Below are 21,680 nucleotides of genomic sequence, written 5' to 3' on the forward strand. Positions count from 1 at the left end.
AAAAGGTTGAGTGATCATGGTCATTTGGGAATACAAAGACTTCACAGAAGAGGGCCAACTACCATACCTGTAGTGACGGTAAAAAGCTAGAGCAAGTGGAGCAAGAACATGGTAGAAGCAGCTCTGATGTGAATGAGTACCATACTGTCAGCTTCTAGCTGCGTTCAGAAGGGGAGTGTTGTTTATTAATAACCCAGGAGCCTGCTGATTTCGTAGTTATTCATTAATGATCTTGTGCTTAAACCTGAGGTATCAATTTAGTAGTTTTTTTGGTTGATGTTGACGAAACCTGGAGCAATAACTGCTGAGAAGGCAGCCTGTGGAAAGGTGAATGCTAATGAAATACCCTGCCCTTCGTATACTCCGAGGTATCATTTCCATACTACTCACAGTCCCGTAGGACCTGCTTCTAAGGTCAGAAGGTTTTAAAGTACTCAGCAGAACAAGAATCTCATGTAGACGGTGGTTTTGGAGCAAACAAGGTCTTTGTAACAGCCTGAACTTTAAACTGTCTCCATTTCACTCTTCATAGCTGCCAAAAGTCAAGTGAAAAACAGGAAGCAGGATTATTTTGTGCTGTAAGAAGGACTTGGAGGGGAGCAAGCTGCCCTCTTGGAAAAGATAAACTTGCTGACATAGCCTGTCTAGAACTCTTGACCTTCATCTTGAAGATGCTGTGCCCACAGCTTATGTGACTCACTGTCACTTCACAGACTGCTTTCCTGGCTGAAGAAGTAAGACAGTTACTTCTGAAGACAGTTCCTTCTGGAGAAGCTGGTAGCAGCAAAAGGTTGAATGACAGAGTTTATCAGTGACTGTGCCTACATCTTTCCAGTGAATATTCCCTAGAATCAGTTCTCCTTTCGTCTGCAAAAAGTAAGACTCAGCTTTGGATGCTGAACTCCTCTCAAGGTTATAGGGACACTTTGCTCATCATGTACGTTAAGTCTGGTCTGAAGATTCATGCTCTCTTAAAATGTCATGAGGAACATTGAAAAGGCAGTAAGCAGTTCCTTAGGACACTGTTTCTAAGGGTTCTCCTTATACTAGTTACCTAAAACAACAGTTGTTTACACTTGAGAGGTGGCATTTAATTACCGTGCATACATACTCATCAGAACAACCTTGACCGTGTCACCTAGCCAAAGGCCACATCCTGGCACCGTGGCCAAGGAAGTGTATGCCTGCATGAACCAGCTTACCAGGCCACATAACGATGGTCTGGCACACAGCTAAGCATCTATCAAATGAATACTGGTATGTAATATGATTGTTATCTCAGGTGACACCACACCAGGATGCCTAGTATGCCTAGTACTTCAGGCTCCACCTTCAGTTATCTCTAAATAAGATGGTAATGCAGAAAGCTTCCCATGGATTTGTGGCTTTTTTAGGTGGCTCCCTCATGGAGTGCACCTTTCTTTTCTGAGGTCAAACAGTACCTTGTGGAAAAATTATGTTTACTGTTAAGCTGTCATTTGCACCTCACCTCTGCCAACACCTTGTGCCAGTTTTCTGTCCCTGTTTTTTGTCTGCATTCACCATTTGGCCAGCAGTCTTTCCCATGAGGAGCTCCCAGTGTGGATGTAAGCAGGCTCTGCTGCCCTGGGGCTGGCATTAGCCAGCCACCACAGCTAATCTGCTGGAAGAGAGGTTGCATGTAAGCAACAGACATACCTGGCCCTGTTGCTGTTCTCAGACACTGGTAAAAATAAGTCAAGTTACGTTAGGTTCTGACTTGTGTGTTAACCGTGTCCATGAGGAATGCTAAGGGAGGCTACACGAGCTGAGTGAGAACGTCTGGATGAGAAGGGCACTACTCTGATATATAGATACTTCCTGTTCACATCAATTCTAGGCTAGACAAAGCTCTGTTCAGCAGAAGACCTCTGTTGATGGTCACCTCACACGCTACCTTTGAATTCCTAAACAGGGCTGTGGTCTACTGATGGGGGTCAGCCAGTGTTTCCTTTTCCGGGGAATTTTGTTCACTACATTAAAGTTTGATAAAGTTACCTTGACGTGTTATCAGAGATTCAATACTTGACTGAAGATTACCTGGAATAGAAACACTCCCTGCCTGTGTTTTTCTTGCTTTCTTCTCTGTAGATAAGATATTTGGTCCAATGTCTGTGTGTGCATTAGTTTTTTAGAGTGTGCTACTATATCCCTGGATGGGATCAGCTCAGGTCAGAAAAGAGGCAGATGCAACCTGCTGAGCACAGGAGGGGAGCCATAGCCACAGGCTAAGGAGCAGAATCCACAGCTGTGCTAGCTGAAGCAGATCTTCATGTGAACTAAGGTGCTGACACCTTAATAATTACCCCCCTTCCTCCAGTATGTGGAAAGGCTGCAGAAAGCTCTTAACAATGGCCTGTAACCTTTGACTCAGCAAAGGATGGCCCACAAAGCAAGCCATCTTTCCAAAAAAGAAAATAGTAAGAGTTTGTGGCAGTAAGCAGGCCCCCCTCCTTACTCATCACTGCTCTTCATGTTCACAGCACAGCTGTGACATGAGACGCACAAGAGAAGCACATACAAATGGACCTGGAACCATGACCATGGCACAGGCTGGAAAGAAACTTCACCTGCAGGAGCAGGCTCTGGAGTATAGCAGCCTCAGGCCTGGGACTTACAGAGGCATCGCTGCCAGGATGCCAGTAAAAATGCTTAAGTGCATTTCCTTGTTGTGACTGAAGAAAAGGAAAGACTTATCTGGCAAGTCTCCCTGAAAAGCACAGTAGAGGAACTTCTGAAATCCAGGCACAGACAGGGCAGTGATTGCTGCTCCACATCAGAAATAGCCAACAGCAAACCGTGAGCAATCCCAGTCTGGCAAGCATTCAGCTGAAATGACGAGTACATAGACTTCTGCTTGTTCATAAATAGAGGAAGAGCTATCTAGAAACCATGACTTAAGAGCAGAGAGATCAGGGAGGAAGCTGGCAAAAAAAGAGTTTGAATATTGGTAAAGGTTTGCAAGTTGAATCAAATGCCTTATTGCAGTTGTTTCTTACAGCCGTGTTGATGAGTTTTGATCTTGTCATCAGTGTCTTGAAATTATATTTACTGTCATGTGTGGTAACAGCCTGACACTTGAGCCAGTATTCACCATGCAGAATGTCTGTATTTAATACCAGCTTACGAGTTCCCTGCTGTGCCTCACAACTGGCAGTCAGCACTGCCTACAGACACCTCATGACATGCAGCCCTGCAACCCGAATTCTAGTGATCATATATAGGTCATTAAAAAAAACATCCATTTCACATCAGAAAAGTAACATTATAAAGGGTAAGAACAAGGTCTGTGAAAGTGGCAATCATATCAGGCAAGTAGTCATTTTATGTTCTTGAAGTTGGAGATAAATTGGTTATACAAACAAGAATCTTCAAGATCCCGGAAAACGTTATTTCATGCAGCTATTCAAACTCTTGGTCTGATGACTGGTGCTATGTCAAAGCAGCACCTCTAATGAATTTTTTTCTGACAGAAATTATTTCAGGTATTGAAATAGAAAAAGGTTGTAACTTGCATATCTTGTTAATAGCAGGATACTTACTAATCCATCTGCAAGCAAGAAAATATTCTCATAAAGAGGCAGATCAGCCAAAGGAAGTAAGATGTACCTCCACACCTACACACATAGCACAGCAAATAATGTACTGCCACCTCAGTCATGGCTGGCAATGGCATTCTGTTTTAAATATTTTACTTAGTGGACATAGGAGAAAAAAATGTAGATTTGCTGGGATCTTGAGTGTACTTGCATAGGACAGAAGGCTTTGTTTACGTATTTTCGCATAGTACTGTGTAGCCCTTAGACTGGAGTCAGAAAGACATTTGTTCCTTTGCTATTATTTGGATGGTGTTATTAAGTTTTTACAAGACAGTAGAGTTAATCATTCTTATGCTCACTGACTGTAAGTGTGCAAGTAAGCAAATATTTCAATAGAACACAGGGTATAACTGGAAATAGTTAATGGATCTGAGGGAGCACAACTACATTTTGCAACAAAATAATTGTCTTTGAACTTTGGAATAAGACTGACAGACCTTTTTTTTTTTTTTTTTTAAATGTCTGTGTAAGCCAAAAAATAATAATAATAATAATAATAATAAAAAGCTCGTTCCAAACAGCCATTCTTTAGTTCAACAGTAACTTCTGAAATGCTCTTATGGGTACTACAGTAAATCTGACATTTTCTTCTTTCACATCTGCATTGTTTGACTTTGGCAGGAGCTGCAAGCCTGTCAGTGGCTGCAGGCATGACAATGTCTGTCATGGTGGAAGAACATACTTTAAAAGAGACAAGCCAGCTTCAGGTCTTTGCTAAGAGTGTGACCGTGCTGGGACTAAGAGTATGTGCATGGTTATGTCACAGATGGGTTTGGTACAGTGGATATAGCTTGGATTACATTTGTTTTGCCTGTTCTATTTTGCTCTCTTAGTCAGAGATGCTGATGGCACTTTCTCCTCTTTACATCGGACAGTTCCCTTCTTTATTCACTAGGCAATTCTGTCAGCCCTTCTTATTTCTCTGAGACCTTCAAGATTACTATTACAGGTTCTCAACTGAAACTTTCCCTTGGCAAGAGAGGACAGAGGAAGAACCCTCAGTCTAAGTGGCTCAGACCCCTTCTTCCCTGTTAAGGGCATGGAAAGAAACGAGTTTGTGAGTCTCTACACAGAACCCAGCAGTGATTTAAGAGATCTGTTGACTGTTCTACTCCCACTTTCTACTCTTTGTGCCCAGCATGCCTTGCTAGCTCTGATCAGTAAAAATCCCTGTAACTGATTGTCTCTCCCCCTTCTATCATACCTAGGGCACTCCGTCTGCAGTTCATTTGTACAACCCAAGCAGAGGCAGGGTGCCTAGGACAAAGTGGTCAAGGCAGCAGAGGCAGAGCTCAGGCTGCAGTGTACCAGGGTAGGTTTCTCTGGCAAGGATGGAGAAATCAGCTCTGACAGATAATGGCAAGACCCTAAACATCTTCGTTAAGGGTCTTACCAGGGCTGCACGTAGTCTTCAAGGGTGCTTACAAAACCTTTTGCTCAGGGCATTCCGAAGCAGAATTTGGACACCAGCCCAAAGCTGTGGCTTGTGCCAAATGGCAGTAAGTTACCTTAACAGAATACTGTCAACAACAGTTAATTTTGAATTCCTTGTTGATACTTCATACTGCAAGACTTTTCCTGCCCTGTCAGATTTCAGTTAAATCAGGCTACACGTTCAGAACTTATGGGAAACTGTACACAACCTACATGTCACATTATATTTGTTTTCAGTGGGTGCCATGTGAGAAAAACCTTTCAGGAATTTAAAGTATATCTTCAAATGTATCATAGATCATTGCAAATTGCATTTCTCAGCCCCTGGGTAAAAGAACTCCAGTGTTCCCATGCAGTTGCACACCCCAGTTTTGCACTGCTGAATTTTGCACTCCTGCAATAATTGCTGACACGAAGGAATGCATCATGGGGCTTTTACTAAGTCTTTGAATTCACAGAATCATAGAATATCCTGAGTTGGGATATTCAGATATGGAAAATTCAGATATTTAAATGTGGCTGACAGAATTCCACTTCTAAATACAAAAGCAAGTTGGAAATACAAATTGTTGCAGCCAGAGATCCAAGAAGTACAGGAGAAATAGTAAGTGAATGCTAGCAATAAAGTAAAAATTACAGGCAATTACAGGCAAATTACAACTGTGTGTATAAATTCACCATTCTTTGAAAGGCATAGAGCTATTTTCTCAACTTGTTTTAAACCCATGAGAACTTTTAAGGAAAGTCGGTTGTATATTGCAAATAAAAGAGCATTAAGAAAGACTGCATATGAGACGAGGTGGAAACCAGCTGGCCTGTCAGTAGGTAATCAATTCAAAACTGAAAAAGGAGGATAGCCAAGAACGGTCTTGGTAAATTTTGCTTTGGGAGGAGGATAGAGAACCTAACACACTGTGAAACACTCAAAACCCAACAAGCAACCTCATTATATTACTTCTGTTGCTGCTGCTGGAATAGGGAAACAGTATGTGTTGGACAAGAAAAATGGCTTGCTTATGGTGAACACCCTTTAGAGCAAGAACATGTGCATGCAGTTGCAAGAAACCTAGTTATATATAAATTTTGAGAGCCAAAAGAAAGCACACATCTGGCTTGTCTGCAAACAAGTGCTACAATATTTACATTGGACCATTTTATCACCTGTATTCTTCAGAGTGATGAATGAGAAACTTCACTACAATTTTACTGCCTTGGATAACCTTATGGATCTCCTGTGGGAAAATAAGTTAATTCCAGGTAAGAGCAGCTCCCTCCCCTCACTGCTAGCCACATCTGTTTGACCATATTGTGCAATCATCAGATAGAACCATTATTAGTGAGCTTTGCCAAAGCTGATTTTGATCAAAATTCATTTTTTACTGCTTGCATTTAACTCATGTTCATGTAAATGTAAACTGTGCAAGAAAAGCATTATTAGGGCACTTAAGACAACACAAATGCTTTTACATTGCTTGCAACAATAGTCTGAGATGTACCAATTGGGAAATGAGATTTCTTGAAGAGGAGAAAGTTTTGTACCCATTAACTTTGTGCCTCAAAGGGGCCAAAGAAGCAGGTCCTCGAAGTATAGCTTCCCCTGTATTTCTGCAGTGTTTGATGTTCACCCTGTGCCTTCAGTTTGTGATTGTAAGTATTATTATTGATTACTATTGTCATCAACAAGTAACAAGAGTGAGCAACCTCAAATCTGAAATATTCCCAGTGGGGACATGAAGAAACAGGAAAGAAAACCCACTAAATGATGCTGCTTGTTATCTCTGTTTCTTCACTAATGAGGTTACTTCAGATAATGCAATAACCCCTTAGCTAATCAAAAGGGATTATCATTCACAATAAATAAATAAATAAATAAATAAATCTAATCTTTTGTGTCTATTTTAGGATTTGAATTGATGGGAAATCCATCAGGATACTTTTTAAATTTTGAAGATAAAGAGCAGGCAGTAAGATGGAGAAATTTAATTACACTTCTGGCCAGGAGATATATAGGTAAGTTTCAAAAAAAAAAAAAGGAAACATTCCTATTACTTATTCTGTTGTGATCCTTTCTAACTACCTCAAAAAATTCTGTGGGTTGTGTTCAATTTCATGACACTGGTATTCAGCACAAAACAGGGAAAAACCCATGCCAGAATAGCCAATGGGATTATTGCCCCATGTTTCTGTTCCATGTCCAACAGTCTGAATGAGCAGTGTATTCTGGGCAGCACATTTGGCCTTCCCCTGGGGTCTGAGTTTTAACTTCTTTATGTTATTGTGGTTGTAAACCACCAGCTCACATTAGGGCATGATAACCTGAATGCATCCAACGTGACAGCTTCAAATATTTCCAACAAAGCAGAAGCCTTAGCCTGAGTCTCACTTAGGCCGGGTGCCCTACCCACACAGCTGTTATTCACATCACCTTACTGCAGTTTTGTGTTGGTAGTCCTTTCATATTTTTCAAATATTGCTACATCCAAAATGAAGTACCATTTTGAAATCACCAAAATTGCATTTGCCGGATTATTAAAAATAGGTAATTTACACCGTACTGCAGTATAACAGGGTGTATAACCTCATGTGTAGCACATGACTAACTGATAGGATTGTCTGTACATGCACTCAACTCACTGATAAATGAGGCCTCTTACACAGATAGATACGGATTGGAGCATGTTGCTAAATGGAATTTTGAAACTTGGAATGAACCAGACCACCATGACTTTGACAATGTGTCTATGACAGTGGAAGGTAAGCATATTTTGGAGTACTTACTAGTGTAGTAAGGGAGAAGTGTGTGTGTTGGGTGGGAAACAGTGAGGAAGGAGAGATGCTGGCAAAGTAATAAGGTAGATAGGAGAGCTAAGGAGTGTGAAAGGTGTATCTAATCTTTTTTGCTCAGGTCATATTACTTACTACAATAATTACTCTGTTCCCTGCTTGAGCATCAGTGTAATACAGGGCTAGCAGAACAGGGAAAACAGAATAGGAGTTACACTGTTAAGTCCTGTTCATTGGTTATAAAATACTGTTAAATGGTTTACTAGGAGTAACAGGGTGGAGGGTGGGATAAGAGGAAAATCATTCACTGATAAATGCATGCTTTGGGAACCTGTCCTCACAAGACCTTTGAAAGAACCTTGTGAATGCAGCAGAGGTTTTCATGTATTCTCATGTTGTCATTGCCTAGGAAAGAGTAGACTCAGCTTGTGAGGTCCTGCCAATAAATGCAAAAATAGAAGGAGTTATAATATCTCCCCATAGTTTTAGATCAAGATTCTATTTTGAGTTATTATTGTTGATACATGTATCTGCTTGGACTTCAGGGTTCCTCAACTATTATGATGCCTGCTCAGAAGGATTAAGAGCAGCCAGTCCTCTACTAAAATTTGGAGGGCCTGGAGATTCCTTCCACCTTTTTCCCAAGTCACCCATATGCTGGAGTCTTCTGCGTCATTGCTACAATGGAACCAACTTCTTCACAGGCGAGACTGGTGTAAGGCTGGACTACATCTCTCTTCATAAGAAGGTTGGTCCAAGACTTCAATTTAAAGCTATTTTTAATCAGTTTAGTCCAACTTACGTTTTATTCTATTTATGACATTGATTCTTAGGTGAGTGTGCAACCTATATCAGGAATTATAACTAGTTACCTATTCTAAAGAAATTTTGAAGAAGATGGTCAGTTGCAAGACTTCAACTCAAAGGCCTATGCCTAATGCCCACGGGGATTCAGCTCCTCTACATCTTTTCCATTTTATGTTTTAGGAGGAGCTCATATAATCAGCGGATACTGTAGTGGATTAGGTGTAAGATTCTAATACTCTGTGGTCCACAGCTCCTCAGGGACTCCAGCAACATATTTTTATAATGTGTTTAGGTCTCCATGTTGTGTCTCTACTACTGTTTGCTCACTTTCACTAAGCAGATATGAAATATTGTTGCAGGGAGGTGGGCGTTCTCTCTACATCTTGGAACAAGAAGTGGAAGCAGTTGAACAAATTCAGAAGTTGTTTCCAAATTTTGCTTCTGTTCCCATATACAATGATGAAGCAGATCCTATGGTTGGATGGTCCATCCCACAGCCGTGGCGAGCTGATGTGACATATGCAGCTATGGTTGTAAAGGTAAAACATTGTCACAGTAGGGTCTTCTGAAGTGTTAACACGGTTGCAAAAGTAGACTTAGAGTCATTTTTTCTGACTACTCAGAATAATATAGATAAAATAGAGAGCCTAACAGATATAGCTGGTGTTTCCCTGAACAGTTTGTTAACAGTAGCTTTATTTACTTTGTATAAATTTTCTTAATCAGCCCAAAAAAAAAAAACCAAACAAACAATAACTAGCCATCCATATGTTGGAGAATGTGTTGGATATTGTATACAATTTCCCAGTTAAATCCACCTGATAAGACTATACCCACACATTCTCTCTCCAAGCTGTCACCTCACTTCTGTGGGATTATTTCCCAGTCTCTTCACGAGTTTATCTTGTCAAGGGACATCAGGTATAATTATGAAGTCCACTGAGCTCTAAGCATAAGCCTATTCTTTGTCTTTGGATAATGATTCTCTACATATGGTCTTATTAATTACTGTTAATACTGCTCATGATCAGAAAAGCAGAAGGAGAAGAGAATGCTTAGCTTTCCTGCCCTTGCAGGAACTGTAGTCTGGTCCCAGGGCAAGCTCAGGTCTTCCCCTTACAAAGCAACAGTTCCCACTGCACGCCTGTTTTGTGACCCACTACCTTATACAGCATCCAGAGTCCAAACACTCCTGTGCAAAGCAGTAATTCCCAAAATGGGAGCATGTGTGTCACCCAGGAATGGGATACGTGTTGTCAGCTGTGCCTGTGGACAAAGGCTTCTAGCTCCTTTAGCCTGCATACAGAAGGATTCTTCTCCAGAGCAGTAAGTCACTGGCTGCACTGCAGGGAGTTTTTGAGACAAAGAGCAGTGCTTATAGTGACATGGTGTTATGAAGGGATAAAAAAGACCTATCCAACAGAAAATTAACACTTCGGTGGATAGGAGCTGGAGCCTGGTGTTGTTAAATGCACTTTCTTCGGAGTCACAATTATGAGACCTTCTCTGTTGTCAGCTTTCTGAAGTAGTGTTTGATTCTGATATCTAGGCACAATCTGGTAAACAGAGAGCTTGGGAACTCCGGCATTTTGCATAACAGCTCAGTAACCAGTGCAATACTGAGAGAGAATGTATTCCTTGTTAGCACTAAAAGGATAAAACTACTCACTGGGGAATGGAATCTGGGACCAATTTATAGACACTAGTCTAATGGGTACAAAGTAACTCCAGATTTGGAGTTTTTACATTTACATTTATTTCAGCTAATAAATACAGTTTACTAATCCAATATTCAAAACAGAGGAATATCATTTGTAGTTCAGTCACCACGGAAACATATTCATAATTTATGCAAACTACTAGTAGTAGTCATTTCAGAGAATTTTTATTGCCTAAACTGTGTGGATACTTCAAATTTTCCAGTGATTAATGTATTATCTAAAAACAGTTTCTTCAAGAGGTGTGAAGAACAGTTTTGTTTTTCACACTTTTCTAAATGACAGAGTGACAGTTCCTTCTAATATGCCATAAAGATTAAAAATAAAAAATAAATAAAGATATCATGTTTTCTTTGGATTTTTTCCGCAATGAAGTTCCATTTTCTCCATGATTTTGCAGGTAATCATCCAGCATCAAAACCTGCTTATTGCCAAAGCCAACAACACCATCAACTATACACTACTGAGTAATGACAATGCCTTCTTGAGCTACTACCCCCATAACTTCACACAGCGGACTCTGACAGCACGTTTCCAGATGAACAATACAAAGCCACCTCATGTCCAGATGGTGCGGAAACCAGTGCTGACTGTCATGGGCTTGCTGGCACTGCTAGGTATGATAATCACCGAGGAGAGAGCACATCAGTAACTTCATCTACCTAGGAGCTTCATGCATGACAGAGATTAGGTCAGCCATCTCACTCTTGATAAAAGCCAGATTTCTCCTACCCAGCTGTGGTTGTTACAAAAATGAACTCTCATTTCCTCTGAGAAATTAATAGCTCAGGAGAATCTTCCTGACAGTCTGTCATCTCTTTGATTTAATCTACTGCTTTGTTTACAAATTCTGCATGCCAACCACCCTTTTTAGTTGATTGGTACTTCCTCATGTGCCATCACTTCAGGCTGCAAATGACTTTAATAAATGCCTAGAGCTGTAAGACACATGCAGCCTACTAAAGGGAGATCCTAATTCACTGTTACATATGTAGACTTTGTTAGCTGAGCTGCTAAGCATAAGACCTGCTGTGGTATGTGCATGCTCTGCAGTAATAAAATCCACCCATAATCCTGACTGTTGCTATACCTGAAAAAAAAAAAAGCTAGAACACCACTCAACCTATAGATCCCTATGTTCTGACCTTTTTTGTATCAGAAGTTGGATAGACGAGCAGTTATGTTTACAGAGTTGTCACATTTTTTCAAAGGAGAAAAACAGATCTTTGCAGAAGTAAAGAGCAGTGAAGGCGAAAGCACTGAAAACGACACAGTTGGTGTCCTGGCATCTGTGCACACCCCAAGTGAGCTGCAGCCCTCTGACAGTTGGCAAGCTACTCTACTGATTTATTCAAGTGAAGATAACAGGACTTCATCCAATATCAGCACTGTCACAGTGAATGCCACCCACTTCCCCAAACTTAGAGGTAAGCAAACATCATGTAGGCAGTTCACATAATTGATTATGAAGGCAGAACGTGTGCTGAAAAACTTCTGATGAGTTTATTTTCCTGGCAAGAGTGAGTTTCATTTGCTAACTTTCTCACTCATCTTTTGGGCTTTTCATCTTTCCCATTTTTTTCTGAGATATGATGGTGCTCTTGTAGGAAAAACTCTTTCCACTTTGCCCCTGTCTTTAACAACAGCTGCAAATGCTACCTTTTCAGAAAGCTATTTATTTTGGCTGGATAATGCCAGGCAACAAATTCCCTTACCAAGATCACTCCAAGGTAGCCAACATGACCACACTATTACACAATTGATGCAGTTGTCCAACAAATACATGCAGCACCTCCGCAAAAAAATAAGTGGGCCTCAATTCTGGATGTGGACATAATAACTTAAAATTTGAACTTGGAAAATACAGGCTGGGTTGTAGAGCCTCATAAGAGTGCTATCCCTATCCTCATGACTTTCCACTGGAAGCCAGGCTCCAAAGTGCTGAAATCGCTTTTGCGAATGTATATGTCAGCACCTTCTGCTAAATTTATTCTTGTTGGTATTTAAATCCAAATGAAGGGTTTACTTTATTTCATTTGTGTTCCTGAAGAGCCAGTGTATATGACGTATTACCTGGATAACAACCAAACCAATCCCTACCTGAAGTGGAAGGAGGTAGGAAGCCCTGACTTTCCATCCCCAGAGCAGTTCCAGCAAATCAGGGATGCTGAGGTATGACCGTGTATTTCCTTGAAGTGTTGTATGGCTAAAGTGGTTGTTAATTGGTTAATTACAGATAAAGAGACAAGGCATCAGCTCAGGTAGTCAAATTTTTTTCCTTAGTCCACAGTCATGTGCGTCTCTTATGCATTTGAAAATGGACTTGCAGCCATGCAGAGAAGCGTAACTCACAGACAATTGCTAGCTTTGCATTCATGTTATACAAGAGACTAAATGTAGATCACTAGCTTCTCTGCTAGTGGCCCCAAATAGGTCACATGGCCCTGCATATATTACAGGAGGGTCACATTGCCTCAGCAGGTAGTTGAAAAGAAAAACCCTCTGTAACAGAAAACAAACAGCCACCTGAGGTGGAAACTACCCAGTGCTAGTTCAGAAGACACTTGGCCTCTCCTTGTGCCTCTCAGGGGCTCCTGGGGAGGCCTGCAGTTTCCCCTCATCCTCACCAATTCCGATTTCACCCCAGAGGGGACTGAGGAATAAGTTCTCAGGTGTCCCCTCTCACTGAGAAAAGCCATGCCCAGATTACTTACTGTGTATGAGAATATGTGAGTGGCATGTAATTTTAGCTCATTCTTGCATAGCATTCAGACCCATGGGTTAAAACAAAGGAGACCACCTTTACCACCTCAGTGCTCACAGACAGTAATTGCCTTCTGACTTTGGTGTACAGTCGAACTGTGTCATCTCTTCCCAATCACTATAAACCCCTATTGCTAAGGCCTATGGGATCCTACAGGAGCCATCGGGTTTTCCTTTGGCAAGACAGCAGAAAGGCTTTAGATCCTTTTGGCCATCTTGTGAAACCTCATCTGAGTGGCTGTTGTAGCTAGCAATAGCTTTCAGTGCACACTGGAGATCTACAGCAAAGAGGTGGCGCAGTTTGTAAAGACCTGAGAGCCTGAAAGGCATGCCTGAGAGGTTAATTAAACCTGCAGACTGCAGCTGTAGGGCATTGTGGCCTAGTATTTTGTGGGATGGACATAATATGTGTTTTGTGAAGAGGTGGAATACAGCCAAAATAGAAAAAAGTCTGCTAGGTTGAAGAACTTTGATGGTTATAAGCCATGTATCAGCACATATTTACAACTCTACTAGAATTTTTTTATAGCCCCTAAGTAAATACACAATCATTTTACACTGAAGTAACAGTTAGATATTACATTCTGTAATGTTAATGGAAGATTATTCACAAGGCCTGTCTTTGAATCCACAGGACCCAGTGGCAACAGGCCCCTTCACTTTTCCTGAAGGAGGCATCCTGACACTGAAGCAAGACTTCCCCGTTCCCTCAGTCTTTCTCATCCACATCTGTGCAAGACCCAGTTCTGTTCCTGATCAAGTATGTGTGGTGTTCTACCAACAGACTCGCCAAATTAGAAACTGCTTCCTTCTTCAAATCTCATTAAGCATTTGGGCCTATTATTTATTAAAAGTACCACAGTACACTTAGTAAATTAGCAGTTCTCTCCTTTGATAAGAAGGCTATCCAAGGCATAATTCAAGATAAAGCATTCCACAGCAAGTGATAGGAGCCATCACTGAGATAAAAGCAAGTTTACCAATGGTAGGAAAATAATAACGCAGCAATACAGTTTCTGTTTTAAAATTATGTCATGTGCTACCAGGCTTGACAGCAGTTCTCCAGTTAATAATTCATAGCTAAAAATGAAGTGAAATCATGCCTGTCCTAGATTAGATATCTGTATCTGGTTGTTCAGTCCCAAGTGATAACCATGCTCATAGTGGTGCACAGAGCCTCTGAAGGTCTTCTGCAAGGTTTAGAGGTTGGAGACTTCTAGTCTACAAAGCCGCAGAGCTAGGAATTTTGTTCTTTAATCCAAGTCTCAATGGAGAGAATCAAAGGAAAAACTTAGTAAGGTAGGATGAGGACAGAACATCTGACCTTACTGATTGGTTTGTACAGCTTTCTTATATGGGCATTTGTCTTTGGACAGGTGACTGGTGTTCGTTTCATCCCTCTCACAAAAGGACAGGTTGTTGTGTTGTGGGACGATGGTTGTGTAAATTCAAAGTAAGTGCCTTTTAAAATACAATGGGTATAACCAACACGTGACTCGCTAAGTTGCCACCGGTCCTTCAAAGTGAAACAAGTTTACTAGTTAATGACTACTTGCTCCTTGAGTGATGCTACAGTACATTTGCATGACAAAATGAACTGTAGAACCCCTATGTATTTAAAGAAAGTAATTCTGACTAATTTATTGTCTGAGCAAGAGAATCTGCCCGCTGCTCACCAGCATCCAATGACATTTTTGAGGGACTTTCCTTCAGCATAGCACACAGGAAGATTCATGATAAAAACTGTTGTATTAACAGGTGCTTAGGTAGAATTATCCGTAAGTCTATAGGTTGGAAGAGAAAACCTCCAGTTCCTTGATCCAGCAAGCTATACTGGAATAGAAACTTTCTGTAGATGAACTATCCACAGTGGTCCAATATACATCCAGAGTTCCCCAGGAAGCACTGATACAGCTTCTTTTCAAGTCAGACTTCAGCTTTGATAACCCTTGGTCTGGGAGTAAAAAACGCTTACCAGTTTGTGATGCCACAAGTACCCTATATTGCAAGTCAGGCTGGGTTTTCTTCTGTGGCTTGTTGGAGCTGTGATTCCTCCTAATATAGACAATTCATGCCATCCTGCATTTGATAGCCGTGAGTCAACTGAGTATTTCCTATTTTTGGCCTTTGTTGAAATGTCTCTGAGATTAAGATTTGATGATGCACTGCATTATCAGTTGTGTTTACCAACTCATCTGGTTTTCTTTTCTAGATGTATAAAGACATTTGAAGTGCAGTTCTCACCAGATGGAAAAGCCTACCAGCGGATTAATGCCAAAGACACAGTATTCACTCTCTGGGTCTACGGTCCAGGTAAGGCACTACTGAAAACATGTAACTTGCTAGTGACATACGTTCCCATCACAAATAAGAGCATGTCCCTTCCTTTAGGACTACATTCTTAGTGAAATCCTTATTCTTAAGGACAAACATTTATTGAAAAATAGTCATGAGGACATTATTATGAACATTGCTACAAGTAAATTTTTGTCACAGAAACCAAAGTCACCCAGACATGAGCCTGGCAAACTCCCTGGGAGGCAAAGCAGCTCCTTTGTCGCTGTTGTTACTGGTGTAGAGGCATGCAAAAATGAGAAAAAAAAAATTGCTCCACATGATCAGAGCTTGGCATTGTGCTGATCCTGGCATTGTACTCTTGGTTGTTGACTCAAAGCAAGACAATGCTGAGGTTTGGGCTCATTCCCACAGATATTGGCCATGAGTTAGTCTGGGTGTGTGGCAAATACAATTTGTACAGTCCTCTTGGTGTAGGGTGGTAGGAGCAAGCACCCTTGATAACATTTGCTTAGCACTACGGAGTCTTGAGGTGTTAAACTACCGAAGGACTTGACAACACACAAGCAAGTGTGAGGTCACATCCACCTTTCTTGCAGGGCTTGACTGTCATACATTTATCATGTTCTGAGCTGCAGCAGCAGAAGCTTGCACTTCTGCTCTCCTCCTGGTCATCTGTCCCTGTTCTTAAACCCATTTATATGGTTTGACAGGCATAAGCTACTGAAGCCCCCAGTTTGTAAGAACAGAAGAGGTCCTTCTGTAGGACAGTTTGTTTTAGCTGTCTGAACACCTAACCAAGGAGAGACTCCTCTCTTTGCTGTTTCCTAGAGCTTTCTTTTTAGATCTGACTAGCTGCCTGAATTTTAGAGGTTTCACATTAGAGGGAAGTGAAGTTCATCTTTGTCAGCAGGCAAAGCTACTCCTCATGACTGTGGTCATATCTCCTCAAGTACAGCCTAAATGCAATGCAGACATACACAGATAAAAAAGGCTGAAAGAAGGCTGTGATGTTTTCTTTGTCATTTCCTTGTTTGTTTGTTTGTTTGTTTGTTTAACCATAAGTGGTCAAATTCTTAATGGGATTCTGCCGAACAAGAATTACTAATAAGCACTGATCAGAACTGTGTGAAACACTGACAGACCTTACCTCAAAGTGATACTAGTAAGTTGCAATTCAGAGAAGCTTCTTCCAGAAACACAAGCTCATCTTAGCCTGAGAAAGGCTTTAGCAGTGGGCACATAATAAAATTCAGAGCTCTTGTTGCAACATAAAGGCTGCACAAGTAACCAGAAACTGTAAATCATGGCCAGGGCAAATCTCTGAGATGAGAATTCATTATCATCTAGTGCTGCCCATCTGGGAAACCTACCAGATTTACTTGCTTGTTTCAAAAATTAAAAAGAAGGAGTGCTTGAAAAAGTCCCCCATCTCTGCAACCATTATAGCTAGGTACATATTTCTTACTCATTATTTCTAGCCTTCTTTTTTTCCTTTAAGAAAAGAAAACATAAAATACTAAATCACACATAAAAGTCAAGTAAATAAAGTAGAAAAAAAACACAAACATTTATATCGTTTGTGAAGTTCCAGTATCTGCAAGTGAAGGATGTGTTCTTCGAATTGGATCAAGGATGAAAACCAGGAGATCTGCAGAACAGGAACTCACATACCTTTGGAGTAAGTCGTCCTGCCACCGGAGCAGAGGGTTTTCAGTCAGCCTGCATACTTCTTGTTCTGCTTCTTTGTTGATCCTGTCTGCATATAACCTGTCCCAAAGGCAGAATAATAGGCAGAATTCAGGTGAGTCAGAAAAAAGGAAATTAGTAGAGATATCCTAGCCTCGTTCCAAAGGAAATGCTGTGAAAGCAATCCTGTAACTACTCACAAATCCTAAGAAGAAGAGAGGAGGAGGTACATGGTGCAAATGGGAAAAAAAAATAAAAAAATAAAAGAGCTAGTGTTTGGCCCTGAGGAATTTATAATCATTTTTAGTTAGGCAGGTACAGACACACTTACGTAGGGTGCAGGACTGAATTCACTGCTTCTCCACTCCATTCCACAAACCTACATTTTATAGACACCCTCCAAGCACCACTGGTGTCAGCCTTTCACAGTGACCATTTCTAACCTTTTCATTTGCAGGAAGCTCAGTCTCCGGCTTTTACAAAGTGCGTGCCATTGACTACTGGGGGAAGGCAGGCCTGTCCTCCGTTCCTGTGGAGTATGTTGAAGCTTTCAAGTGACTCTGAAGAGTGGTGCCTGGTTTGTTGACTGAGTGGTGTATGCTCCCTGCAGATGACAACTCCCCAGAAAAGTAAACTCCTCCCAAGCTTAGGAGGGAGTATTGAAAGGACCTGATGAAGCAAGTTGGGAATGCAAGTTGGAAGCAACTGCCCCCGTTAACTCTTCAGAGCTCAAAGTCAGCATTATCAAACAGCCACAACTGACAACCCAGCTTGTACAATTATAGGACTGGGATTTGTTTTTCTAACTAGGAATTATGGAAATAAATTTTTGTTATTCTCTATTTTACACTGAGCTAATGCCCAGGACAACCTAAGATTTACTAAGCCTTAATCTGCTGCAGGAGCTGTATCATCTCTGTGCTGTATGAATGAGGATGGCAGCAAAGGCACAAGGAGGACCTGTCTGAGAGTGAATTGCCTGTTTCAGCTGCGTGGCTGCCTTGACGTAACAGAGTGATGGAAGGGCACAAAGCAACTGGACAGCCACATCCAGATCATGAAGTGAAGGGTCTCTTTTTCCCCACCAGTTAATCATAGATGGTCCAGTGGATTATTTCAGAGCACTTCCCCTGTCTTCAGATGTATGAGGTTCTTCACCCTCTCACAGAGGGATTTCCATGCAGCTGTTTTTGCATCTGTGGCTGTTACTTGCATTCCAGAGCTATTCCCATCACACAAACAGAAGGAGACACAAGAAGCTCTGGTCTCCAGACCAGATTGCCTCTTACACTCTGTGCTTTTTTCCAAGTCACCTGCTTGCACTGTGGAGGCCTGTGTGGTTGTACAAGCCTGTCAGCCACTGCCTTTTAATGGTGAAGGCTCTAGCCCTCAAAACCTCTCTTTCTCTCTATTGCTATCACCTAGCCTAGCTTTCTATAGCCCTTCAGGTGACGTCTCTCCCCAACATGCTTCCTTTCTGGAGTTTCATGCTTAGACTGTAAGGGAGCTGAGGCTTGGCTTTGGATGGCCAGGAAAGTTAAATTCTAGTTAGTGCCTTTTGTGTTTTCATATTACACCCCAGCACATGCTTGCATTTAACTACTACCAGCTGGGAAACTAATCAAGAGCTGTTTGAATTTCTGTGTTTCTTGAAGCATGTGCACAAGTGTGTCACTGCCTCAGATGAGCTACAGAACACCTCTGGCTGTCCTTGCAAATGCCAAACACTTTATGTAACAGCAAAGTTCCCTGAAATTGCAGGGATGTTTTTTTATTCATCCCGCTTCACAACTGGCGCAGTTTGAACTGTGCCTTTAAAATGCTTGTAGAAGGAAGGATAATGCCAGTGAAAACAGCTGGAGTGTTTTCCATAAGAGGAGCAACTTTGTCACATAAACAAGTCCCCTACTGCTCTCTTTGCTGACATCAGCCACCTAACCAGCATAACAACAAAGCCTGCATATTTGATGAAACATTCAGGTCACAGACAAAAAAAATAAGTTCGCACAGTAGGAGAGAGCTAAACTGCTTTGAATGGCTTCACATTTACAGCACAGAAAAGAAACATATAGAAAAAGTTGGTGTATGTCAGATGAAGCTTCATATCTCCTTACTTTCTAGTTACTTGTTCATGTGCTTATATTGAAAGTTAGCCTTAAAGATGCATCTGGTCTCAGAAATCAGATGAAATATTTCTTGCCTCACTGAAGTTTTACTAAGGAGTGATTGTCACATCCTAATCTGCCAACTCCTTACCTGTAAAGGTTTGTATAGTACAGAAAAAGGACATCAGAGCCTAACTGATAACTTTCCCAGTTTCAGAAAAGAGTTAGTGAGAAATTCCACCTAGATGAAGATAGTAAAATTTTATTTTAAAGTTGTTATAACTACATCTAAGTGATAAATCAGGAAATACAGCCAAATAAATGCAGCAGCTAAGACATACTGTTTTTCCAGTATGAAGAGGAACCACACAGAAAACAACCCTTAGAAATAATCAAGTGTTGGTCTGTAAGAGATTTCAGTGCATCTGAAGTAGGGGAGGATACGGAAGCTTGACAGGACAGTTAACTCTGTTAGGATGTCATATTTGCATAGTCTTCTGCTTCACAATCTTCCCACGCTGGTTAGCAGAATGTAGTAGTAGTTTTCAAACCAAGGACCATGCACTACTTACAGAAATTTTATCTGCAAGGGCAGACCTAAGCATATTGTAGATGCAAATAAAAACTAGGCTCTTAGGATGCAGTCCAGCCACTTTGAAAATCTGTCAATAGCTCCCTCTTCTAGGGTTTCTACATTAAGCATCAGCCAAAGGGTGGACGCCACGGTGCTTTTTTCAGGTATTTTGCTGGCAATGGCAAATGTGCATGGAAAATAGAGCTGACCAAAAATGGTGCACTGGCTGTTCAGAAACATGATCTGAATATTCAGCAAGATTTATTTACGTTTTCTTTGCTGCTTTGGTATGAATTTACTACCTTAAGCAAAGAGCAAGTCTAAAAATCTTCAGCAGAAGAGAGAATTTGGTGTTTCTAAGCTGGAGATTGTTTCCAACCAACAACATATAGAAGTTTTGGGCCTCTCTGGTCTTTTCTGTAACATAAGGCCTACAAAATTTCCTACTTAGTACTTGAAACTTGAGTTTTCTATAGCCATCTGTCAACTGATTCTGCCTCAGAGAGCTTTCAACATTGCTTGCTTAATCCTTCAACTCTACCATCTTCTCCTTTACTGGGGCAGCAATCAGCTCCCCCTCACACATTCAGCTTTTAGAAGTGCTGGATGTGCCTAGCAGTAAGTGGAAGTAACACGTGTTTGGTGGTTCTGTACAACCAGAACAAAGGCAAGACTGCAGAGCACTCAGGTGTGTCTCTTGCTGACCAACCAATAAAAGAAACTGTAACTGCAACTGCAAAATTAGATTGTTTGTCTGCGTTTCAACAAGCAAAAGTTTTCGAGATTGTTTTGCAACTATTTGTTAAAATGAATACAAAGGGAAAACACTTTCGAAGGCATGTTTTATATTGTCTAGTTGTGTATATATTGGATGTGTTACCATGTTTTGTGCTACACAATAAGACCAGATTTAAATCTTTGACATACGTCCTGTAAAAACAGCATGTGATCATTGTGTTCTGGAAACTGCTCAGAACTCTTATGTCAACCACTTAATCATGTGAATTAAAGCCTCAGTTCTCAAGGTATAAGAGCCTGACTGGTGCAAGTGCCAGCCCTATATAGAAATGAAGCATGAAGGGAGTGTGACCATAAAAAGTCTCAAGGCTGAAGTAGGACCTTGAATGCATAGATTGCCTCAGTTATCACAGCTTGGGACACTCTTCTTTAAGCCCAAAGGAAAACTGGTCTGACACAGCGTGATATCCTAGCATCACATCTCAGGACTTGCAGCGTCCTTGCTGGGAGGAGATGCACTGGCATGTGAAGGACAAAATCCTTGCAGTGTCCCTCCTGCTGTTGCACAGTCATAGCCTTTCTGCCAGCACCAAAGGACCTTCTGAGGACAAAACAACAGCCCTTTTCATTCGTAAACAGCCTTTTCTTTTCTCTTGTTAGTAGAAATCTGTGCAGAATGGGAAGTATGACTTGGGACATACACACACGCTTACGACCAGGAATAATAGCCTGGCTCTTATCAGCCAGCTGAAACAGCAGACAGAAGTGCGTCTGCCTCTAGACATATCCTAGATATCATATATGGAATTAAGTGGAATGAGAGAAGTGTGGCTTGGAGCAGAATGCACTCATTGCTACCTACGCCACCTTACCTAGCCTTTAATGATCCCTGCAGTGAATGGAGAGAAATGGATCCGAGCTAGTTAGCTAGCTTTGGTCTGTTTATTAACTCATCAGATCATATGTTGAGGGCCTGCATGTGGTCCTGATGGGAATGTGTCCTCCCAGTTCGTCCAAGGACAAGGCAGGTTCCTGGGGCACATGCAACTCTGTGGTGTATTCTTCTAGAATCACCACTATCCTTCTGCATCTGTGGAGGCACAATCTTGCATGACAGAGGAGGGATTTCACTGCCTAACTTATGGACTGACTATAC

General features: G+C 41.3%; 1 protein-coding gene across 2 annotated transcripts in view; it reads left to right on the forward strand.

The window, feature by feature from the left end:
• IDUA (alpha-L-iduronidase) overlaps positions 1-20,527 on the forward strand; it is a 52,902-nt gene extending 32,375 nt beyond the window's left edge. Inside the window, exons 3-14 of one of the 2 annotated variants that reach the window (XM_035564224.2) lie at positions 6,226-6,308; positions 6,954-7,061; positions 7,710-7,805; positions 8,381-8,583; positions 9,002-9,181; positions 10,761-10,977; positions 11,572-11,787; positions 12,411-12,532; positions 13,758-13,883; positions 14,500-14,576; positions 15,336-15,436; positions 17,565-20,527. In XM_035564224.2, the coding sequence (XP_035420117.1) occupies positions 6,226-6,308; positions 6,954-7,061; positions 7,710-7,805; positions 8,381-8,583; positions 9,002-9,181; positions 10,761-10,977; positions 11,572-11,787; positions 12,411-12,532; positions 13,758-13,883; positions 14,500-14,576; positions 15,336-15,436; positions 17,565-17,665 (1,630 nt within the window). In that variant the 3' untranslated portion in view covers positions 17,666-20,527. The remainder of the gene's footprint in view (positions 1-6,225; positions 6,309-6,953; positions 7,062-7,709; positions 7,806-8,380; positions 8,584-9,001; positions 9,182-10,760; positions 10,978-11,571; positions 11,788-12,410; positions 12,533-13,757; positions 13,884-14,499; positions 14,577-15,335; positions 15,437-17,564) is intronic. The other variant, XM_050716414.1, reaches the window with a different exon arrangement.
• The last annotated feature ends 1,153 nt before the right edge of the window (positions 20,528-21,680 follow it).

This window comes from Cygnus atratus, chromosome Z (assembly GCF_013377495.2).
Source record: "Cygnus atratus isolate AKBS03 ecotype Queensland, Australia chromosome Z, CAtr_DNAZoo_HiC_assembly, whole genome shotgun sequence".
NCBI lineage: Eukaryota > Metazoa > Chordata > Aves > Anseriformes > Anatidae > Cygnus > Cygnus atratus.